At 40.4% G+C, this 16858-nt stretch overlaps 2 protein-coding genes across 2 annotated transcripts; both read right to left on the bottom strand.

The window, feature by feature from the left end:
• Window positions 1-483: 483 nt before the first annotated feature.
• On the bottom strand, window positions 484-9213 carry LOC122982266 (coiled-coil domain-containing protein 30-like). Its single transcript, XM_044351452.1, has 17 exons — window positions 8956-9213; window positions 7879-8073; window positions 6704-6832; window positions 6284-6421; window positions 5700-5878; window positions 5224-5491; window positions 4934-5056; window positions 4534-4704; window positions 4057-4266; window positions 3587-3744; window positions 3252-3417; window positions 2430-2551; window positions 2190-2331; window positions 1799-1935; window positions 1314-1428; window positions 977-1041; window positions 484-749 (listed from the first exon to the last, which is right to left on the bottom strand). Exons 1-17 carry the CDS (start codon window positions 9211-9213, stop codon window positions 572-574), a joined length of 2754 nt encoding a protein of 917 aa, XP_044207387.1. The 3' UTR covers window positions 484-571.
• Window positions 9214-10932: 1719 nt separating this feature from the next.
• On the bottom strand, window positions 10933-16718 carry LOC122982464 (putative oxidoreductase YteT). The gene is made up of 14 exons (XM_044351772.1): window positions 16318-16718; window positions 15908-16016; window positions 15477-15561; window positions 15313-15386; window positions 15135-15194; window positions 14914-15021; window positions 14458-14514; window positions 14012-14142; window positions 13697-13751; window positions 13405-13497; window positions 13161-13295; window positions 12544-12645; window positions 11709-11870; window positions 10933-11383 (listed from the first exon to the last, which is right to left on the bottom strand). The coding sequence occupies exons 1-14, from the start codon at window positions 16329-16331 to the stop codon at window positions 11255-11257; spliced, it is 1314 nt and encodes a 437-aa protein (XP_044207707.1). The 5' UTR covers window positions 16332-16718; the 3' UTR covers window positions 10933-11254.
• Window positions 16719-16858: the final 140 nt, after the last annotated feature.

Genomic DNA, 16858 nt, shown 5'->3' with positions numbered 1-16858 from the left:
ACTATCGTAGACATTTTTTCATAGAAAAAACCACCAGGTTATAAATTTAACTGGGGAAAAATGCGTATTATTAATACTCCGCTGTTGTATTCCACTGCTACATTTTCCTGAATGTAAATAGTAACAAGTAAAACTTTTTATAAAGTGCTCAATTTAAACTAGTCAAATCTCACCCATGAAATGTCTTCTTCACACTCACTGCACTAGTGTGAAGTACATTGTTCTATCATGTACCATTAGATACAAAATAATAATAAAAATCTTTCCCATAAACCAACACAAGGCTTTTAAGCATTCTTACTTGCTTTGGCGAGGTGACGCAAACAATCAACCAACTCCCCAGACACACACTTTATACATACAAAAATGATTATGCCACATGTTTAGCTTCCAAATCAAAACTAAGAATCAATCATGGCATCTTGTGTCTTTTAAATATGTCATAAAAAATATTTGATTTTTACAAATCCCCCAAAACACAGATATCACTCTGAGCAGAACTTTTTTATTATTGCTGTCTTTTATCAAGGATATTTGCAGGCGGATGCTGTAGTGCTACCCTCTCATCCTCTCATACCTTATCACCGTTATTAGGAACTAATGGGGAGGTGAGATTCAGGTAGCCCTGCTCTGATGGCTGGTGTGTGGAGATAGATGCTCGAGTGCCGTCCACCACCGCACGCTCGCCAACCTTCATACGGCAGATCGAGTCCAGGATGTCCAGTGGGTCACACGAACCTGACGTCAGACTAGTGACAACAAGGAGGGAAGAAATGGCAGAAAATGCACATAAAAGCACTCAATGTAGTCAAACATTATGTATGTGAATACGTTGGAAATTCTTTGAAGAATATAACAGAGCTTTCTAACACTTTTTTTCTTCTAACAACAAAAATGAAGGTAAACTACAAATAACAAATATTGTTTTAGTAATTGTTTCAAACTGAAGCTGTGAGTTTTCTTCAAACTGCCTCACCTTAACGTAGATGTGTGCAGGATGCCGTCACAGAGACTTTCAGAGGGGAGCACTTTCTTGGCATTCTGTTGAGCATTTGAACCATTAAAGATCAACAGACTTTAAAGTCTCCTTTTACAACAGAGGAAGGGACATGTCACCTATTTTACATTTGGTCAAACCTTGGTGAAAGCCCCTTTTTTAACCTTGGAAACACTCAGCATCAGCAGTGACAATTAAATTTGAAATTCTTCATCTTTCAGTACTAATGTTGTAAGAGCCGTTTTAGAAAATTGTGAATTTTTGGGTGGCATGTCCCAGTAAGACTTCAGGCATAAAGATCTGTGTGTGGTGTTACCTCCAGGCTGTAGAACGACTGGTTCCTCAGGGCGCGCTCTAAGGAACTGACTTGATTGGACAGCTTCAGGGTTCGATCCTGTAGGTGTCTGTTTTCCACTTCTAAAAGACTGACCCTAGAACACATTAATGTTCACACTTACTCACAATATGAATATGTCTTCACTAGGGCATGTAGAACACAATAACTTAATTCAAACCCCATGAATTACTGACTTACTTACTGTTATTTTATAGTATTCATTCTTTAAATACAATTAATTTTAGAATTCATGAGACCGATCAATGACAGCAGCAATGATGAGACACTTCAGTCATCTTAACATACAGTATGTCGATTTGATATCCAATCCTAATACTTGATTTCCACTTGGAAGAAAAGGTACTCTACTTAAAGAAATACTCAAACTGCCACCTCAAAAGAAACATCTGTCAAACATCTGAACAACAATTTTAGTCATTCATTAGTGTGATTCAATACAATACCTGTGTTGGGCTGTGGACGCGGCCCTCATGCCGTTGCTGCCCATTTCCTCTGCCTCACTTATCTTCAGTAACAGCACCCTCTTCTCCCCCAAAAGCTTCTCGTTTTCTTCCACCACTTTATGGATCCTCTCCTTCTCCTGTAGGGCGCAGTAGATTTTAGACAAATTTATTAGATTTTATACACTTTACAATACATTTTATAAATGCAGAACATCTGCTCTGAGCAACCTTGCCCCAAGCTGTGAAAACTACAACAACACTAACGTCTCTTCCTGAATATTTAGAAGCTAAAGGGACTCAGGAAGCATTCTGATAAAACAGGAAGTGTAACACCTGTTTCCATAACATCAGTGACATAATGACTGGATAGTGACATCATCATGTGCCTGACCTTGTGTGAGAGGCTGGAGGCCAGCGCCAGGTCGTTCTCCAGTCTCTGGATGGTGCTGTCCCTTTGTGTAGTGGCCTTGAGAAAGACCTGCTTGGCCTGACGCAGCTTTGTCTTGTGCTGACTCTGCTTTTCATTGTACTTCCTGGTTGGAGGAGCAGAGGAGCATGGGAAAAGCAACCAAATCTCCATGTGTCTTAATTAGATTATACTATGGACTGTACATGTGTGGGTGTGTCTAACCTGACGTGTGTGTCCAGTTGGAAGAGAACCTGCTGCAGCTCGGCCTGCAGTCTGTCATATTCCTGCTGACTGGCCGCCAGCTCCTCTTTCAGTCTGTGGCTCGACGTCTGACCGTCTCTCGCCTAGAGGCCAAATACAAAACATAGTTTTAAACTAAATTCAAACTGGATAAAACACATTTTTAAGCCTCAGGGGGAAAAGATACTTTCTTTATTTTTTGTTGTTGAAAACTCCTATAAAATACAATACAAGCCACAATACACAATGCATAGTTTCAGCAGTTTAACGTAGGGACTATGTTTTTATGCAAATTACAACAAAAAGTTAAGTAGCACTAAAGGATTACAACGTTTTTGAAAAAACATAAGACTACAGTAAAAAGATATGACACAAGCAGGGTCTTTTGGGACTTTATGGGGTTGCAGCAACTGATTGAACAGCTTTAAACTAGAAGTATAGATAAAGTGACAGAGCTCAACCAGACTGTATAAACATTGTTCTGGATATGAGCTGTCAGCACGACACCTCTGGAAAAACAAGGCATATAACACTCCTGTTTAATACATGATGAGAACTTGTGCTTGGGAAATACAAACTTACAACAGGGCAGAAAAAAAGAAAAAGATCGACCACCTGCACAGATGTGATCCCATTTAGAAGCTAAGTAAAGACTGAGAATGTGTCAATGGATGCAAGTTGTGAATCACATTTGATTCTAATCTTTGTGAAACCAACATAGTAGGAGTGTAAAAGATGCTTCAGGAGTGGAAACACCCTGCAGTACTAATGACATCTGATCGACTGTTGTACACTGTTCGTTACCTCCTCTCTGGCCTTGTTAAGTTCAGCCTCCAGGATGGATAGACGGGTGTCCAGCTGCTGGACACGGTGGCTGAGCTCTGCATTTGTCCTGGTCAGGGACGCCTCCTTCAGCCTCAGGGAGCGCACCTGCTGCTGCTGCTCTTCCTCACGCTGCTCTATCAGCTTCCTGAGGGAAGAATGAAGGAGAAGATGGATGGAGGGAGGGGGAGAAAGCACTTCTATGTAATATGAATCAGCATCATGTCCTAAAACTTAAGGTGTTGATTATGACAATTTTTCTACTGATGAAACTAAATCAAACTGGGCAGTGTCAGCAGCTCTGCAGTGTGTGTGACCTGGTGATGTGCTCCCTCTGCTGCTGGGCTCTCAGGGCTGACAAGGTGTCAGACAGATCCCTGCTGTCCCTCTCGAGGCGACTGCTCTCACCAGCCCGAGCTTCCTCCATGCGCAGCTGGTGCTGGGCACTCTTAAGCTGCTGCTGCAGCTCCAACACCTGCCATCACAATAGAGCCACAGGCTTCACTCAGTGAGACGGAAATCATATCGCAAATTTTTAAAAATGGCTATTTGCAATATCATATCATGTGCTGTGTAGCATTTCAGGACACAGGAAACCACACCACCACAACCACAAGGACTCAGTATGCAGGTTTTCATTCCAACCAAAGACTACGACAGGGCTCAAGCAGAACCTAAACCATAGAGGAGGAACTAATGAATAAAACCTGAGGCCTTTATCATAAAGTAGGCTGAACTAGTCTAACCATGGAAACACCAGGCAGTGATTTCTTGCCCCGGCACTGACCTTCTTGTCAGCAGCAATGAGCCGTGCCCTCTCGGCCTGCAGGTCCTCCTGCAGACTGGTGGTGGTGCTGCGGTTTGTGGAGTTGCGTGCCAGTTCCAGCTCCAGTTCCCTGATTCTTTGCTGCTGACGTTCAGAATCAGCCACCTGAGTATGGACGCTCTGCTCCAACTGGACCAGCTTGGTCTGAACCTGCTTCAGCTCTGCACAAAGCTGAAGGAAGCAGAATGAGACAACAGAGCATGAACACAGAAAAGGATGTTTAACACCAATATAACAACTATATTATAAACTATCTAACAGTTAGAATTTTTTGTATAGCACCTTTCTTTCCTGTTAACGTTTATGTTACAGTTTCACATTTGCTCATCATAATTAGTATTCACAGTGAGGTGACTGAGTGAAAAACAGAATGATGATTAAGTGATAACTATCAGTGGCATTCAGGAAATTCTAAATGTGCTGTAATTAAATACCAACTTTCAGTTTTTCCTGGTCCAGCAGGGTGTTGTGTCTCTTCAGGTCCATGTTCTTCTCCTTCTCATAGCGCAACTCTCTCTCTGCTGAGGTGAACAGACTCTGTGCCCTCTGCAGGTCCTGTTTCATCTGTTTAGCCTCCTCTGACTTCTGGCTCATCACTAAGTCCTGGGACTAATGAGAGAAAGAAGAGACAGGGCTGTGATATATTCAAATCGGCTATTAACTTAAGTATGAATGCACAATGAAGCTTCCACGATATGAAGAGTAAAGCAATGAAAAGCCAATCATATAATAAACTGAAACTTAAATCTAGTGAATACATAAGGAGGTATTTTAAATTGAGCTGCAGAAACAGCATGACTGTTTGGGAATGTTAATGATGTTTTAGGATAAGATGCACCTTGATTCGTGCCTGGGCTTCATTGATCTGAGCCTGCAGAGCCAGTTGGTGCTGAGAGGCCAGCTGCCGCTCCTCCCCCAGCTTGGTCTGCAGATGATTCAGCTCCTGCTTCAGACATGAAAGCTACACACACAACACACACATGCAGTATATAAATCATATATGATTCTGGCAGAGGAAATGCCCTTCTGCTTGTCTTCCTCTATAAGCAGGTCAAAGGTTAGGATCAACTACAGAATAGTGTCTTTGAGTTGGTGGGGAAATTACCCTACTGATGGACATGCACTTACCTGATCCAGGCACTCATCCTTAGTCCTCTCCACTGGACTAAGCCTACACTCTATGTGAGTTGTGAGCAATTCAGATTTCTGGTTGTTACTAAGTGCTTCCTTTGTCGAGGAGAGCTGCTCTTGATGCCACTGGATCTGCCCCTTGAGGCGCTGTACCTCGAGCTCCAGTCTCTCTCTTTCCTCCTCAGCCGCCAGCTTCTCCTGGAGACTGTTGCTCAGTTTGGCCTGGAGCTCAGCAGTCTGCAGCCGCTCAGAAACCATTTCATCCCTGCAAAGTATGCACACGTATGCAAAACAGGTAAGCTCCAGCATGACAGTCCTATCTTGTGACCAGCCAAGAAACAAGATAGAAGTACCAGCTGCAGCAGTGCTATCATGTCTCTCCCAGCTCTGCTCCATCTCTATTTCAACCCACATGTTTCAAAAATACAACTGCATGATACTCTGAGCACTGTGAAGTCTAAACTGACAACAACCTCAGTCTGTTGTGTGCTGTCTGGAGGCTGCTGAGTTCCATGGTTAGCCGGTCAGCCTGCTCCTGTAGCTGGTCAACCTGCAACCGGTTTTCCCGCAGGTCCTCCTGGGTCTGGTTACTGTCCTTGTAGTGCTCTGCCTCACTCTGGAGTCGGCGGTGGGCGCACTCCATCTGGGCTACCTGGCAGACAAAGAGTCAAAGACAGAAGACAGACAGAAATTTATTTTAATGGTGTAAATTTCAATATGATGCAAGTTTTGGCAAATCCTTTACATATGCTGTAAATTAATGTTGACACATTTTTATGTTGTCAAGTCAATTTTCCTTGATTGACACTGAATATATATATATATTATATTATGTTCACGTTTTAAGACTATTTTTTTCTTTTTTATAAACACTTAATTTAAGTAAGCAATGGAAGTGGACATGTTTTTGCTTATTAATGTTAATGTCTACTTTGCACTATTTCCACTAAAACCTAATTTTTATCTCTTTAAAATATTTCCTGTATTTTATAATCATTCAAGTTACATCATGTTTAAAAAGACTTATGCAATGTGTCAGTGGACAAAATTAACAAACCTTTTCCTCCAGAATGGCTTTTTCCCCCTTGACTTGGTTGAGGCTCTTGATGAGTGTTTTCCCTTGTTGGCATTCAGTCTGAAGGCTGTTGACCTCGAGTCTCAGCTTCTTCAGCTCTCGCTCGCCAATCTGCAAAGCCTTGTATGTGTTGAGTGTGAAGAAAGTTTGTGCTGTTAAAGAAAATGTGTGGTTTGTGATGGGTTAAAATTGACAATTAACACACATTGCACTACTTCCTTTTTTCCATTCCTGTTTTAGTTGCACGTGTGTTTCCAGTGAATATTTTTCTTTATAATATGACAAAAAGCATCAGAACTAAACTTCTTGAACTATAAATTTAATTGCACACCCTTGTGTGTCTGTGGTGTTATTATTCTTTGTGCACAGTCAGATGAAGCATTAGATATATGTGGTGTTTACCTCCTTGTCTTTTTTAAGTGCGGCCTGGGCAGCACTGAGGTCCACCTCCAGCTGTTTCCTCCAGTCCTTTTCCTCAGTCAGACGAGCTTCTAGCAGAGCCAACCTCTCCTGGCTGCTGTCCCTTAAGTGCTTCATACACGGTGAAAGGGGAACACAATGCAATTATAAGTTGAATTGAGGTGAAGTCTATATTTTTGAGGTCGATTTGAAGTATCTAAAATCTTTTTATGTACCATGATTTATCTTCGCACACTGATGGTTAAGGTTTAACATTATTACTCCTTTTAACATTAACTTTCTATGTGAGAGGAAAACCTGGTAAGAATTTTATTGTATAGTAAAACTGGTTTCTATTTTATTCTATTTGAATTGAGAGAACATTCAATGGAGAACATACAATGTAAAAGAATCAATGCATGGATGGTTAAAGTGGGAGTAGTACAGCTGGTGAAAATATTGCAAGTTAGACTTGGAGATGCAAGTGACCCAGCATGCTGTTGTCAGAGACATGCAGTTTGAGGGTGAGATTCATCATCACTGCAGGCCTAGAGAGAAGTGAGGGCAAATAAATTAGTAACTTGTATTTCAGCAGTCATAGCGGTCATGTGCACATCGTCAGCTTGTTATTTTAAAAAGGAGTGCCACTATGAAACAAGCCAGTGATGCCCCTGTTTGGCTTTTTATCACAACACCTGTGTTAGTTATGTCAGTATAAGCTGTGAGGTGGGAACCTACAGGGGTAATATTGTGTTTGCTCTGACCAGACCTGCGCAGCCCAAACAGCTTCTTCCATGGACTCTGGGATGAACCCTGCTGAGAGGAAAGACCAGTGTGTGCAGAATCACACTAGACAATAAATGAGTTATCATTAAAAGTTAAAAGAAAAGGAGGAGGGAGGCAACACCCCGATGTCTTCCACCAGCAGCACAAAGAAGAGACAGAGACTCACCTCAACAAGTTTATGTGGTTTCTGCATTTGCTTAGGATAGTTAACCATTACAGTTCACTACACATGAAGCCTTTGGAACAGGTTCATTTGAAAATTAAGTATTACCAGAGACTGTAAATTCATTATTCAATATGGTGGAGGCAGTTCAAATGATGAAACCACAGCATTTACTATATTCACATTGCCTTTCCTTTCAGGGATATTCTGATGTAGGTCAGTCCTTTACCTGGGGGTGGACCTCCCTCCAGTTGTCAGGGAGGCTCTGTCTGTCCAGCCTCCTCACAGCAGCTTCCAGCCTCTCCAACAGTGTCATCTCCACCAGCAAGTAAACCACCTGTTCACTGGGGCTGCTCAAGCCCATCTCCCCAAGGTCCTCCTGGGCCAACATCTCCGCCAGCTCCTTGCTCTGGCGCTCCAGAAGAAAGGGGAGTTTTCACTGGTCAGTAGTTTGTCAGGCAGGACTGTGAAATAGCATTTAAGACAGTATAGAGCTATTAGAAATACTGTTGTATGGTGGCAGACTTAGCATAAACACAGATAAAGGTGAAGTCAGTCATTCTGGAGAAAGATTGTTGATATTTGAACTCAACACCCAAACAAATACAGCCCTCCCTGTGTGCTCAAATCCATGGACACACATTGCCAAGGAAACAATACTAACAACTGGCAGTGATGCCAACTTAGCAATTTTGTTGCTAGAATTAGCAACTTTTTAGACTACCATGGCAACTTTTTTTTTTCAAAAAGCACCTAGCAACAAATTTAGCTACTTTTAAAATGTATTTATTATGCACATTTTCCCTCTAAATGACACAAAAAGGATTTCTCTGTCACAACACATGGTCTGCCTGCCTGGCTGCAAAAGTGCATTGTGAGTGACATCAGCGGTAGTGACGTCTCAGCTCAATAGACAGGCACAGGCAGCAGCAGTCAATTGTTTTTTGGCCAATACAGTGCTTAAACTATAATTGTTCAGAATGTGTAGTTTTACTAGTTGATAAGAAAATAATTGTTCAATAATTCAATGTATCGTGTTTAAAAATAAAAAAATATCTGATCATAAAAAATGTGTTGTGTTATATTACTTTTACGAGTAAAAATATGTTATAAACAAACAAATCTAAACTAAAAAATTTCAAATCATAGTTTTCGTCAAGATGGACAGTCCATTTGAGTAGAAACTGTCATTCTACATAATGACAGTTTTACGTCATCACGCAATGACATTTAGCAACTTTTTTTAGCAACTGCTCCATTTACCAACTTCTTCAGTCAGTTTTGGGAGTACAACCACTTGGTTCACCCAGGGGGTGGTGCCCTCAACACGTTCTGCAATGTCCATGTCCACCAGTTCTTTTATCTTTTCCTCCACAGCCTCCTGGAGGTTGTATGGTATGCATCTGAGTGGCTGGGCCACAGGTTTCACCTTTAGGTTGATGTATAGGCTAATCTGCTTGGTGTTCAACTTTCCCACTCCATTTGTGTATTGCTGCTGGAGTGTGCATTTAATGTCTGTAACAGCTGAGACATTTTCACCCGTTTTCAGAACTCGTAGCTTCATGGCTGTCTTTTTCCCAAGGAGTGGTTCACCATTGCCTTTAACAACAATTAATTCTGCCTGATGAGTCCTGTGACCAATCATGATTTTACACTTGAATGCCCTCTTGACTGGCAATGACTGACTGGATGAATATGGGTACAAATTTCTCTGTTCTTTTGGCACATATGAATAGCATTTTATCTTTACTGCCTTCAGTCTGTCTCATACATTTTCTCTCATCACATCACTTGTAGCACTTTAATCTACTAACATTTTCAAGTCTACGCCCCCCACACAAAAGTTAAGTCTCTATGATATTTCATCCTCTTTTACAATAAATATAAAATCTTTTTGTTCTACCTCAACAATGTTCACATTGTTTTTTTTTTTTATCCTTTTGTGTGGCACATTTTTGAGAAATGGTCTTTTCCATTACACTTGTAGACATGTAACCACATCTATAATTTTTTCTCTCCGTTTTGCCCTCTTCTTTATCCATTATCTTTCCTTTTGTTTTCATGTGCTTCCCTCCTTTTTGTGTGAAATGATGAACAGTTTCTGTCTCCCTCTTTTCTCCATTCATAGACATAGCGGCCATCTGTTCCTCAATTCTTACACACTGTGAGGCGAGTGTTAGTCCATGCCCTTCCTCCAGTAATTTTCTGTGCACATATTCTGACATACACTTACACAGAGTTGCACCCTTATCTGGTTATCTGTATCTGCTTGAAAATCACAGTCTCTTGCTATCTGTCTAAGATGTGTAGAAAACTGTTGCATGTCTACTTATTGGCTTTTATGCCAAAGCTACTTCGCTCTACCAGCTTTCTCTTGTGGACAGTTGTTGGAAGCCTTTTCCATGTGGTCATTAAACCTTTTCCTCATTATTGCTGTGATACTCCTCAGCATTTTAGGGTCTGCTTGTCCTAAATCACAGACGTTGTTGTTTCACTCAGCAGACCACAGCTCCTCCAGTCATGTTTTCAGACCAAATGTTTTGACTTCTAATAGTGACACCTTGTGTTTAAAAGATGTTAATGCTTTGGTGATAAACGCTTGGCATAGAGGACAAAAACATGGATATTTTTCTGTTGTTACCTGTAGAATTACGCATATAGGTTTAGAGAATATGACCAGAATCAAAGGCAGACTGTAAAGGCTTGTGTTGTTAATTGATGTAAATCTCTACTATGTTGGGCAGCAACTGAAGCTGTAGTCTGGATAACAGACTCTGCAAACAAAAGTAGAGCACCTGTCATCACCTGTCATTAAATTAATAAGAATAGACAAGGAGAGTAAATGGCTTATTTCACTTTCAGATTATGAGTTTCATCTTATTTTAATCTTATTAAATAAATAAGATCAGTCTTGTAACTGTTGACTTTTGAGCTGAAACAATTAATTGATTGACAAAATCTACCAGCGACAATGTTGATGATTGATTGATCATTTCAATCATTTTGGCCTAGCTCCAGCTGCAGCTAGTAAGCAGGATTTTTTGCTTTCTGACTGTCTTATGTGATGATAAACTGAATATCTTTTTAGCTTTTGGACGAAACAAGCAATGTGAAGACACCACAGTAACTGATGAAATGATCCATTACTTGTGTATATTACTGTACTTTCTCACTTCCAGGACACTGACAGTGTCATTGCTGGGCAGCTCCTGGGGATAAACCCCCCAACTGTCAACCTGACCACAGCAGCTGTGAGATGACATTAAGAGACATTAAGAGCAAATTATAATCAAAGACAATTTTAATTTAACAGATTCACATTTTTCAGTGGAGATCATGAGTCTGTTACATGAACACTTCTTATCAAGAAAACATCACAAATTAACAAACACATAATGTTGACATAGTACATATATAATTTAAAAACTGAACAGATTCACTCATTCATTCATAAACACAGATTATAAATACACAATTAAAATCCCTGAGCAATGTGAATTAAACTTCAAGATTTGGCCCTTCATTCGTCAGTCTAATTGTTTCATTAATCATTCAGATCATTATAATGTTTGTTTTTAAGATGAGATTAAATGATTTTTAGTCTTCTAGCTCTGACTTGTGTCACCACAGTAAACCACCCTGCTCTCCAGTCGTGAACGCTCCGCTTCAAACACCAGCAAATGGCTCAGCAGCGTCTCCTCAGGACCCGAACGGATCAGAGATGGATTGTTGTTCTGCACACACACACACACACACACACACACACACACACACACACACACACACACACACCAGATTAATCAACCATCACAGTTTCCAAATCTTTAACATTAATTTAGTGTCAGTGCCTCTGCAACAGTTACACAAATGTAAATACAGCATCTTTGTTATATGTCGTTATTCCTTAATGTGGCCGAACTTCTACAACTACAAATTCAACTCAACTGTCCATAAAAGATAAAGATTCAAATGAAAGCTGTTCAAATATTGAAACAACCAAATGAGCTCCACAGGAAACTCTATATTAATAAAAACTAGTATGCATTTATAAGCTCTCACCGCCACAGCAGAGATAAAGGCCTCCATAAGGTGGTAGTCTGCTCCACCGTGTCCACTCATGCCAAAGTGTCCGGGAGCGTTATTGCGTGCTGTGTGTTTTGTGGATTTCTGGGTCAGAAAGTCAAAGACACGGATCTCATGGCCCTCATATGACAGCTCCCCCTGTAAAGACAGCAGCATTTAGCTGATGCATCCATCTTAGAAGCATCGTTCAAGCTCTGCAGCTTCAGCTTACAGTTATATTTTAGACAACAGTGTACATTCGGCTTTGTGGCAGTTTGAGGAAATCAGAATGACGATGCTACAAGCTCAAAGTGAGATCCGTGAAGAAATGGTTTTCGGAGTCTGATGTAGAGAAACTTGACCGGCAGAGCTGCTGAACACCTTTGAGATGATGTGGAACAATGACTGTGAGCCAGACCTTAACGCCCAACATCAGTCCCCGACCTCACTAATGTCTTGTGGCTGAATGGGAGCAAATCTCCAAAATCCTGTGAAAAGTTTTCCCTGAAGAGTGAAGCCTGTTATGTTACAGCAGCAGAGTCATAGTGGTGGTTTTGGAAAGACATGTTCAATATACGACTGTGTTTGGATGTCCACATACTTTTGGCCAGTTAGTGTGTGTAGTCAACACTACTGTGATATTTATTTTTTTTCATTATCACCTGTCTACAAACACTTTTGATTGGGCAGAATGACTTTGCTTCATGTGAGCTAATACTTGACATCATCTTCTTCATGTAGATTTTCTTTCTTTGCAGAACCTCTTGTAGCTCAAGTATTAGCACTTCCTTCCTCTTTCTGTTTCTTCTGTCCACATTCCTCACAGTCCTACCTTGCTGCCATACATAGTTGTTTTCCTCTTGCATATCTCCTCAGTGAACGCCACCATGGAAAAGGCTGCTGTCAGACCCCCTTCAAACTCCATGTTAACGACCTGAACGAGAAGATAAACAAGACAAAACAACAAAAGTGCAGATGTGTTAAGATTTTAAACAGCTGTAACAAACCAATACAGCCTGTGTATTTCAGTAATGCCACACAGTAATCAGCTGCTTCTAGACAGCATCTCAGATGATTTGGTAAATATAATGGAGACGTCAACGAGGCCACATCTTCACTCTTTCATGTGAAAACCACCAAATACATACAAAAAATAATAATACTACCTTGTTTTTTGGGCCTTTTTGATAAGATCGACATATTCTTTGATATCTGATGGTTTTCTAACATGTCAGGTCAGTCTTGGGTCTAGATACTTATAGTTTATTTGACCTTATGTCTGATATCACCATGGATACTGGTGCATCTCTGATGGAATTTGAATTTAACGTGTTTTTAAGCAAAAACAAAAGTTAACGGGTTAGAAAGTGACAGTACGCTGTGCCGTGGAGATTGAGAACCAGCCTCAAACTCTTGTTGCTCTCTCAGTCTACAAATGTGTTTTCTAACCTGGTTACTGCAGACGTCATTGTCACACTCGTAGACACAGCGGCCATATGGTCCAGTCCTCAGTGCCTCAGTTACTGACTCGATGTCTGGGAACGAGCTCGGACATATGACTGATACGGGCCAGCCGGTGTGACCCTAGCACACATAAACACACACACACGTTGTAAAGCAAGCAAAGCACAATTTTCAACCTGTGGTCAAGTTCTAAAGATAATTGGTGTAAATAATGTGTTGAGATGTTAACCTGTTTCACTCTGTCCAGGTAGATTTTGCGTGCTGAGTAAGGACAGACTGCTTCTACTGAACAATCCAGACAGCGATCTGCAGCACCTGTTGGCTGATCAAAATAAACTAGAAATGTTACATTTTATATTCATGTTCAGTGTGTGTGGAGATTTCTGTTAGAAATAATGTAGAGAACACAAAATAAACACAATCAACAACCAGTTTGTTCTTATCTGCAGTGGCTGCTTATTTCCTTTGTGATAAAGGTGATTTCTTTGTTTTGGGCCACATAAAGTGAACAGACTACACACCTTGTTGTCTTTGTGGAAGTGGCTGACGGATCCAAATGATGACATTTTCACACACCTGCCAAGTACAAACTGATGTTAATGATTCATATTAAGAAAAACAAAACACACAGCAAACAACCACGTCCACTGATGAGGCAGAGACTGGGTAAGGGTCTGGTTTCTGCTGGCTCTGTTTGGATAGAGGCATCGACAAATAAATATACTTGATGTCACACAGCTGATCAACCGTCTTATTTCAGTATTTAAGTGTTAACTGCATCTTACTTCTAAACATCAGGCGAGCTTTGAGTTGATCATTGACAGCTGTTTGTTTACCTGCGTCCTCCGGCCCAGTGATGTATGAGGTCGATGTCATGACATGATTTGGCCAAAAGAGCAAAAGAGCTCTCTGCTTCATTCCTCCAGTTTCCTCGAACAAATGAGTGGGCGAAGTGATAAAATCCAACCTGGAACAAGAGGTTGATTCCACTTTTAAACACACTGTATAAATGTAACTTTGTATTCATTGAAGCTTTTGAGTGACTCTGACAACACAGATCAAAACACTCAAACAACAAATCTGCTGCAGCTGCAAATTTGTACAGAATCACATCTCTGGATGCAGATTCTCTGTAAAATATATGTGTACATCAGTTTGAACTGCATGAAGAAAAGAAAAATAATATGACAAAACTAATGATTTAAATTCATGAACATATTATATTAAAGAGTTAAATAAGGAGCTCTGACGATTTACAATATTATTTTATTTCTATTCTTACCGGCTCAAGGTGCTGAATATGGATCACATCACCAATAACACCAGCATCTATCAGCTCCTAGAAAAAAAACCAAAACTATAATTAGCTTTTCCTGCTTAAAATTCAGGTTTACAGTTATCAGATCTTCAGAAGTGACAAGTACTGAGCACTTAATCAACTCTATTGATGGTTTGATTCATCACAAGTAAAGACAATTTAGCATTTTCATGTACAAGAGGTGCTGCTACTCCCAATAGAAATACAACTAAACAAAACTCAAGTCAAACAAACTGGAGAGCTTTATTTGTGGGATGATCAGCTGATCTGGATACTGCTGATGCTGTGAGTTTGTTGCTGATTTGAATTAGGGATCAATAATCCTAACTCTTTCATAAGAACCCAGACTGAGATCTTTAACCCCAGAGCCCTGACCCTCGCCTGGTGAAGAAAACATGAAGTGTGACAGAAACTGTTCACCTTAATCTTGTGGATGACAGGATCATAGCGGAGAACATGACCCACCGATAGCATCACACCACTCTGCATACAAGCCTCCACGATCGCTGTGCAGTCTTCAGCAGTCGTCTAAAGTCATGGAAAACATTAATGTGCAAATGCAAACGTAGAAAGAGTTTTAGTATTTTACAATACAAACAAAGTGAACGTCATACATTATGTTTATAATTATTTAGACTCACTGCCATTGGTTTCTCCAGCAGTACATGGTAGCCCTTCTTTGCAAAGGCCACCGCAGGTTCCTGAGGAACATAAACTGGTTTAATTGAGTGATTTTCCACAGAACAAATATTTCAGACCAATAAGTGTGTGAAAACACAAACGACAAAACACATACAGCATATACATAAATATATTTACCTTATGAAGGCGGTCTGGAGTACAAATCAACACAGCATCTGCAAACTTCTCTCTTTCAACGATACTGTGCCAGTCTGATTTGAAACAAGAGCATTAAATAACTTATTATGAGGCAGATAATTATAAACTATTTAAATGCTGTTTTTATTTCTTTTAATGCTCACCTTCAAATATGTTTTCATCTACAATTTTGTGTTGCTGTTGAAGTTTCGTGCGAGCAAATTTTCTGGGATCAGCTACTGCAACAACCTGAAATAGTGGAGCTGAGTTAATGTCTGTCAATCATTACAACTTAATACCTGGACAATGATGACATTTAGGCAGCAGTGGAAACAGAAAGCAAAATCCTTTATGTAAGTTAAAGCAGTTGAGGGACTATTTTAATTTAACCTGTATGATTATAGAAAACATTAATTAAAGGACATGATTGTACTTTTCTATTACAATGTACATGTTTTTATTTTCATGGGTATCTCATCTCATCATAGATGACTTGGCTGACAGGAATTTTATCAATGCAGTCAATGAAGAAAACAATCCACAATGATAACTGTGTTACTGAATCTCCTCCTTGTTAAATGCAGGCTGCACTGACCTTCATGCGTTCAGGGTGGATGGAGGCAAACTGGGAGTAGATCTCCCCTCGACTGCCAGCTCCCACCACGATGACACGGACAGAGGAAGTCATGCTGACACCCTGTGAACTTTGACACAAGCTTTCAGACTCTTGTTCTCAGTGCCTGATAAACACTCTTCAGTCATATGTGATCACCTCCACAGTCTCTGTCAGAGACACCACACCTCTATTATCTGAGTTATCATTAACCACATCTCCAGATATTGATTATCATTTGAAAGATTTACCATGTTAACATTTCTCTTTCCTTACAAATGAGCTGGTTAAAGACCTTAACAGACACAGTATGAGAGCTTAATAAAATGTATAACGCAAACATTTGTCTGGTAAATAAGATCTGTCACTTAATGTCATGGCTGGTTCTGTACCTATTTTGTCCCATAAGACGGTCTTCCACGTTGGTCCAGTTTTGTTCAGACACGACTTCAAAAACAGAAGTCCACTGAATAAACGACTACAACTCAAGAATCGGCTACAATAGTGGAAAGCTTCACTTCCTCGAACAATAAAAACAGTCACAAAGCAGTCAGACAGCTGCCTGACGCCCCCTGCTGCACCATGTACTTGTGCTGCGTTCAGGGCTCCTCGTAAACTCCTGCTTCCTAGTTTAAACATCGGAACTTGTTACATGGTTAAAGGTAAAATACACCCTAACATAGAACTAACACACCTGGAAAATTATCAGATATTCAAGTAATACGATAAAGAAGAGCTGAGAGGCTGGATTTGGTGTTTTGAAGACTATTCACCATTCATACAATCAATTTTTGTACCGTTGAAGGCATTTAGATCAATTTCAGTTTGGGGCACATTGAAATATGATGTTCGTTGAGGCCACATAGCCTTTATGTACAGAAAAGCCTCTCAGTTGGAGTAATGGGAGATTTCTCGCTCCAGTTTTCCCCTTTC

This window comes from Thunnus albacares, chromosome 5, assembly GCF_914725855.1.
Source record: "Thunnus albacares chromosome 5, fThuAlb1.1, whole genome shotgun sequence".
NCBI lineage: Eukaryota > Metazoa > Chordata > Actinopteri > Scombriformes > Scombridae > Thunnus > Thunnus albacares.
Note: the sequence above shows the minus strand (reverse complement) of the source record. Positions and strands in the feature narration are given on the sequence as shown.

Excerpts from the sequence above, each read along its gene's own strand:
- LOC122982464 (XM_044351772.1), bottom strand. Across the intron at positions 15,387-15,476 it reads AGATGAAAACATATTTGAAG|ACTGGCACAGTATCGTTGAA; the intron begins GTGAGCATTAAA and ends GTTTCAAATCAG. Across the intron at positions 15,195-15,312 it reads CTCCAGACCGCCTTCATAAG|GAACCTGCGGTGGCCTTTGC; the intron begins GTAAATATATTT and ends TATGTTCCTCAG.
- LOC122982266 (XM_044351452.1), bottom strand. The coding sequence starts at position 9,213 with ATGAAGCTACGAGTTCTGAAAACGGGTGAAAATGTCTCAGCTGTTACA. Across the intron at positions 6,422-6,703 it reads CACTTAAAAAAGACAAGGAG|GCTTTGCAGATTGGCGAGCG; the intron begins GTAAACACCACA and ends AACACATACAAG. Across the intron at positions 2,552-3,251 it reads TTAACAAGGCCAGAGAGGAG|GCGAGAGACGGTCAGACGTC; the intron begins GTAACGAACAGT and ends TTTGGCCTCTAG.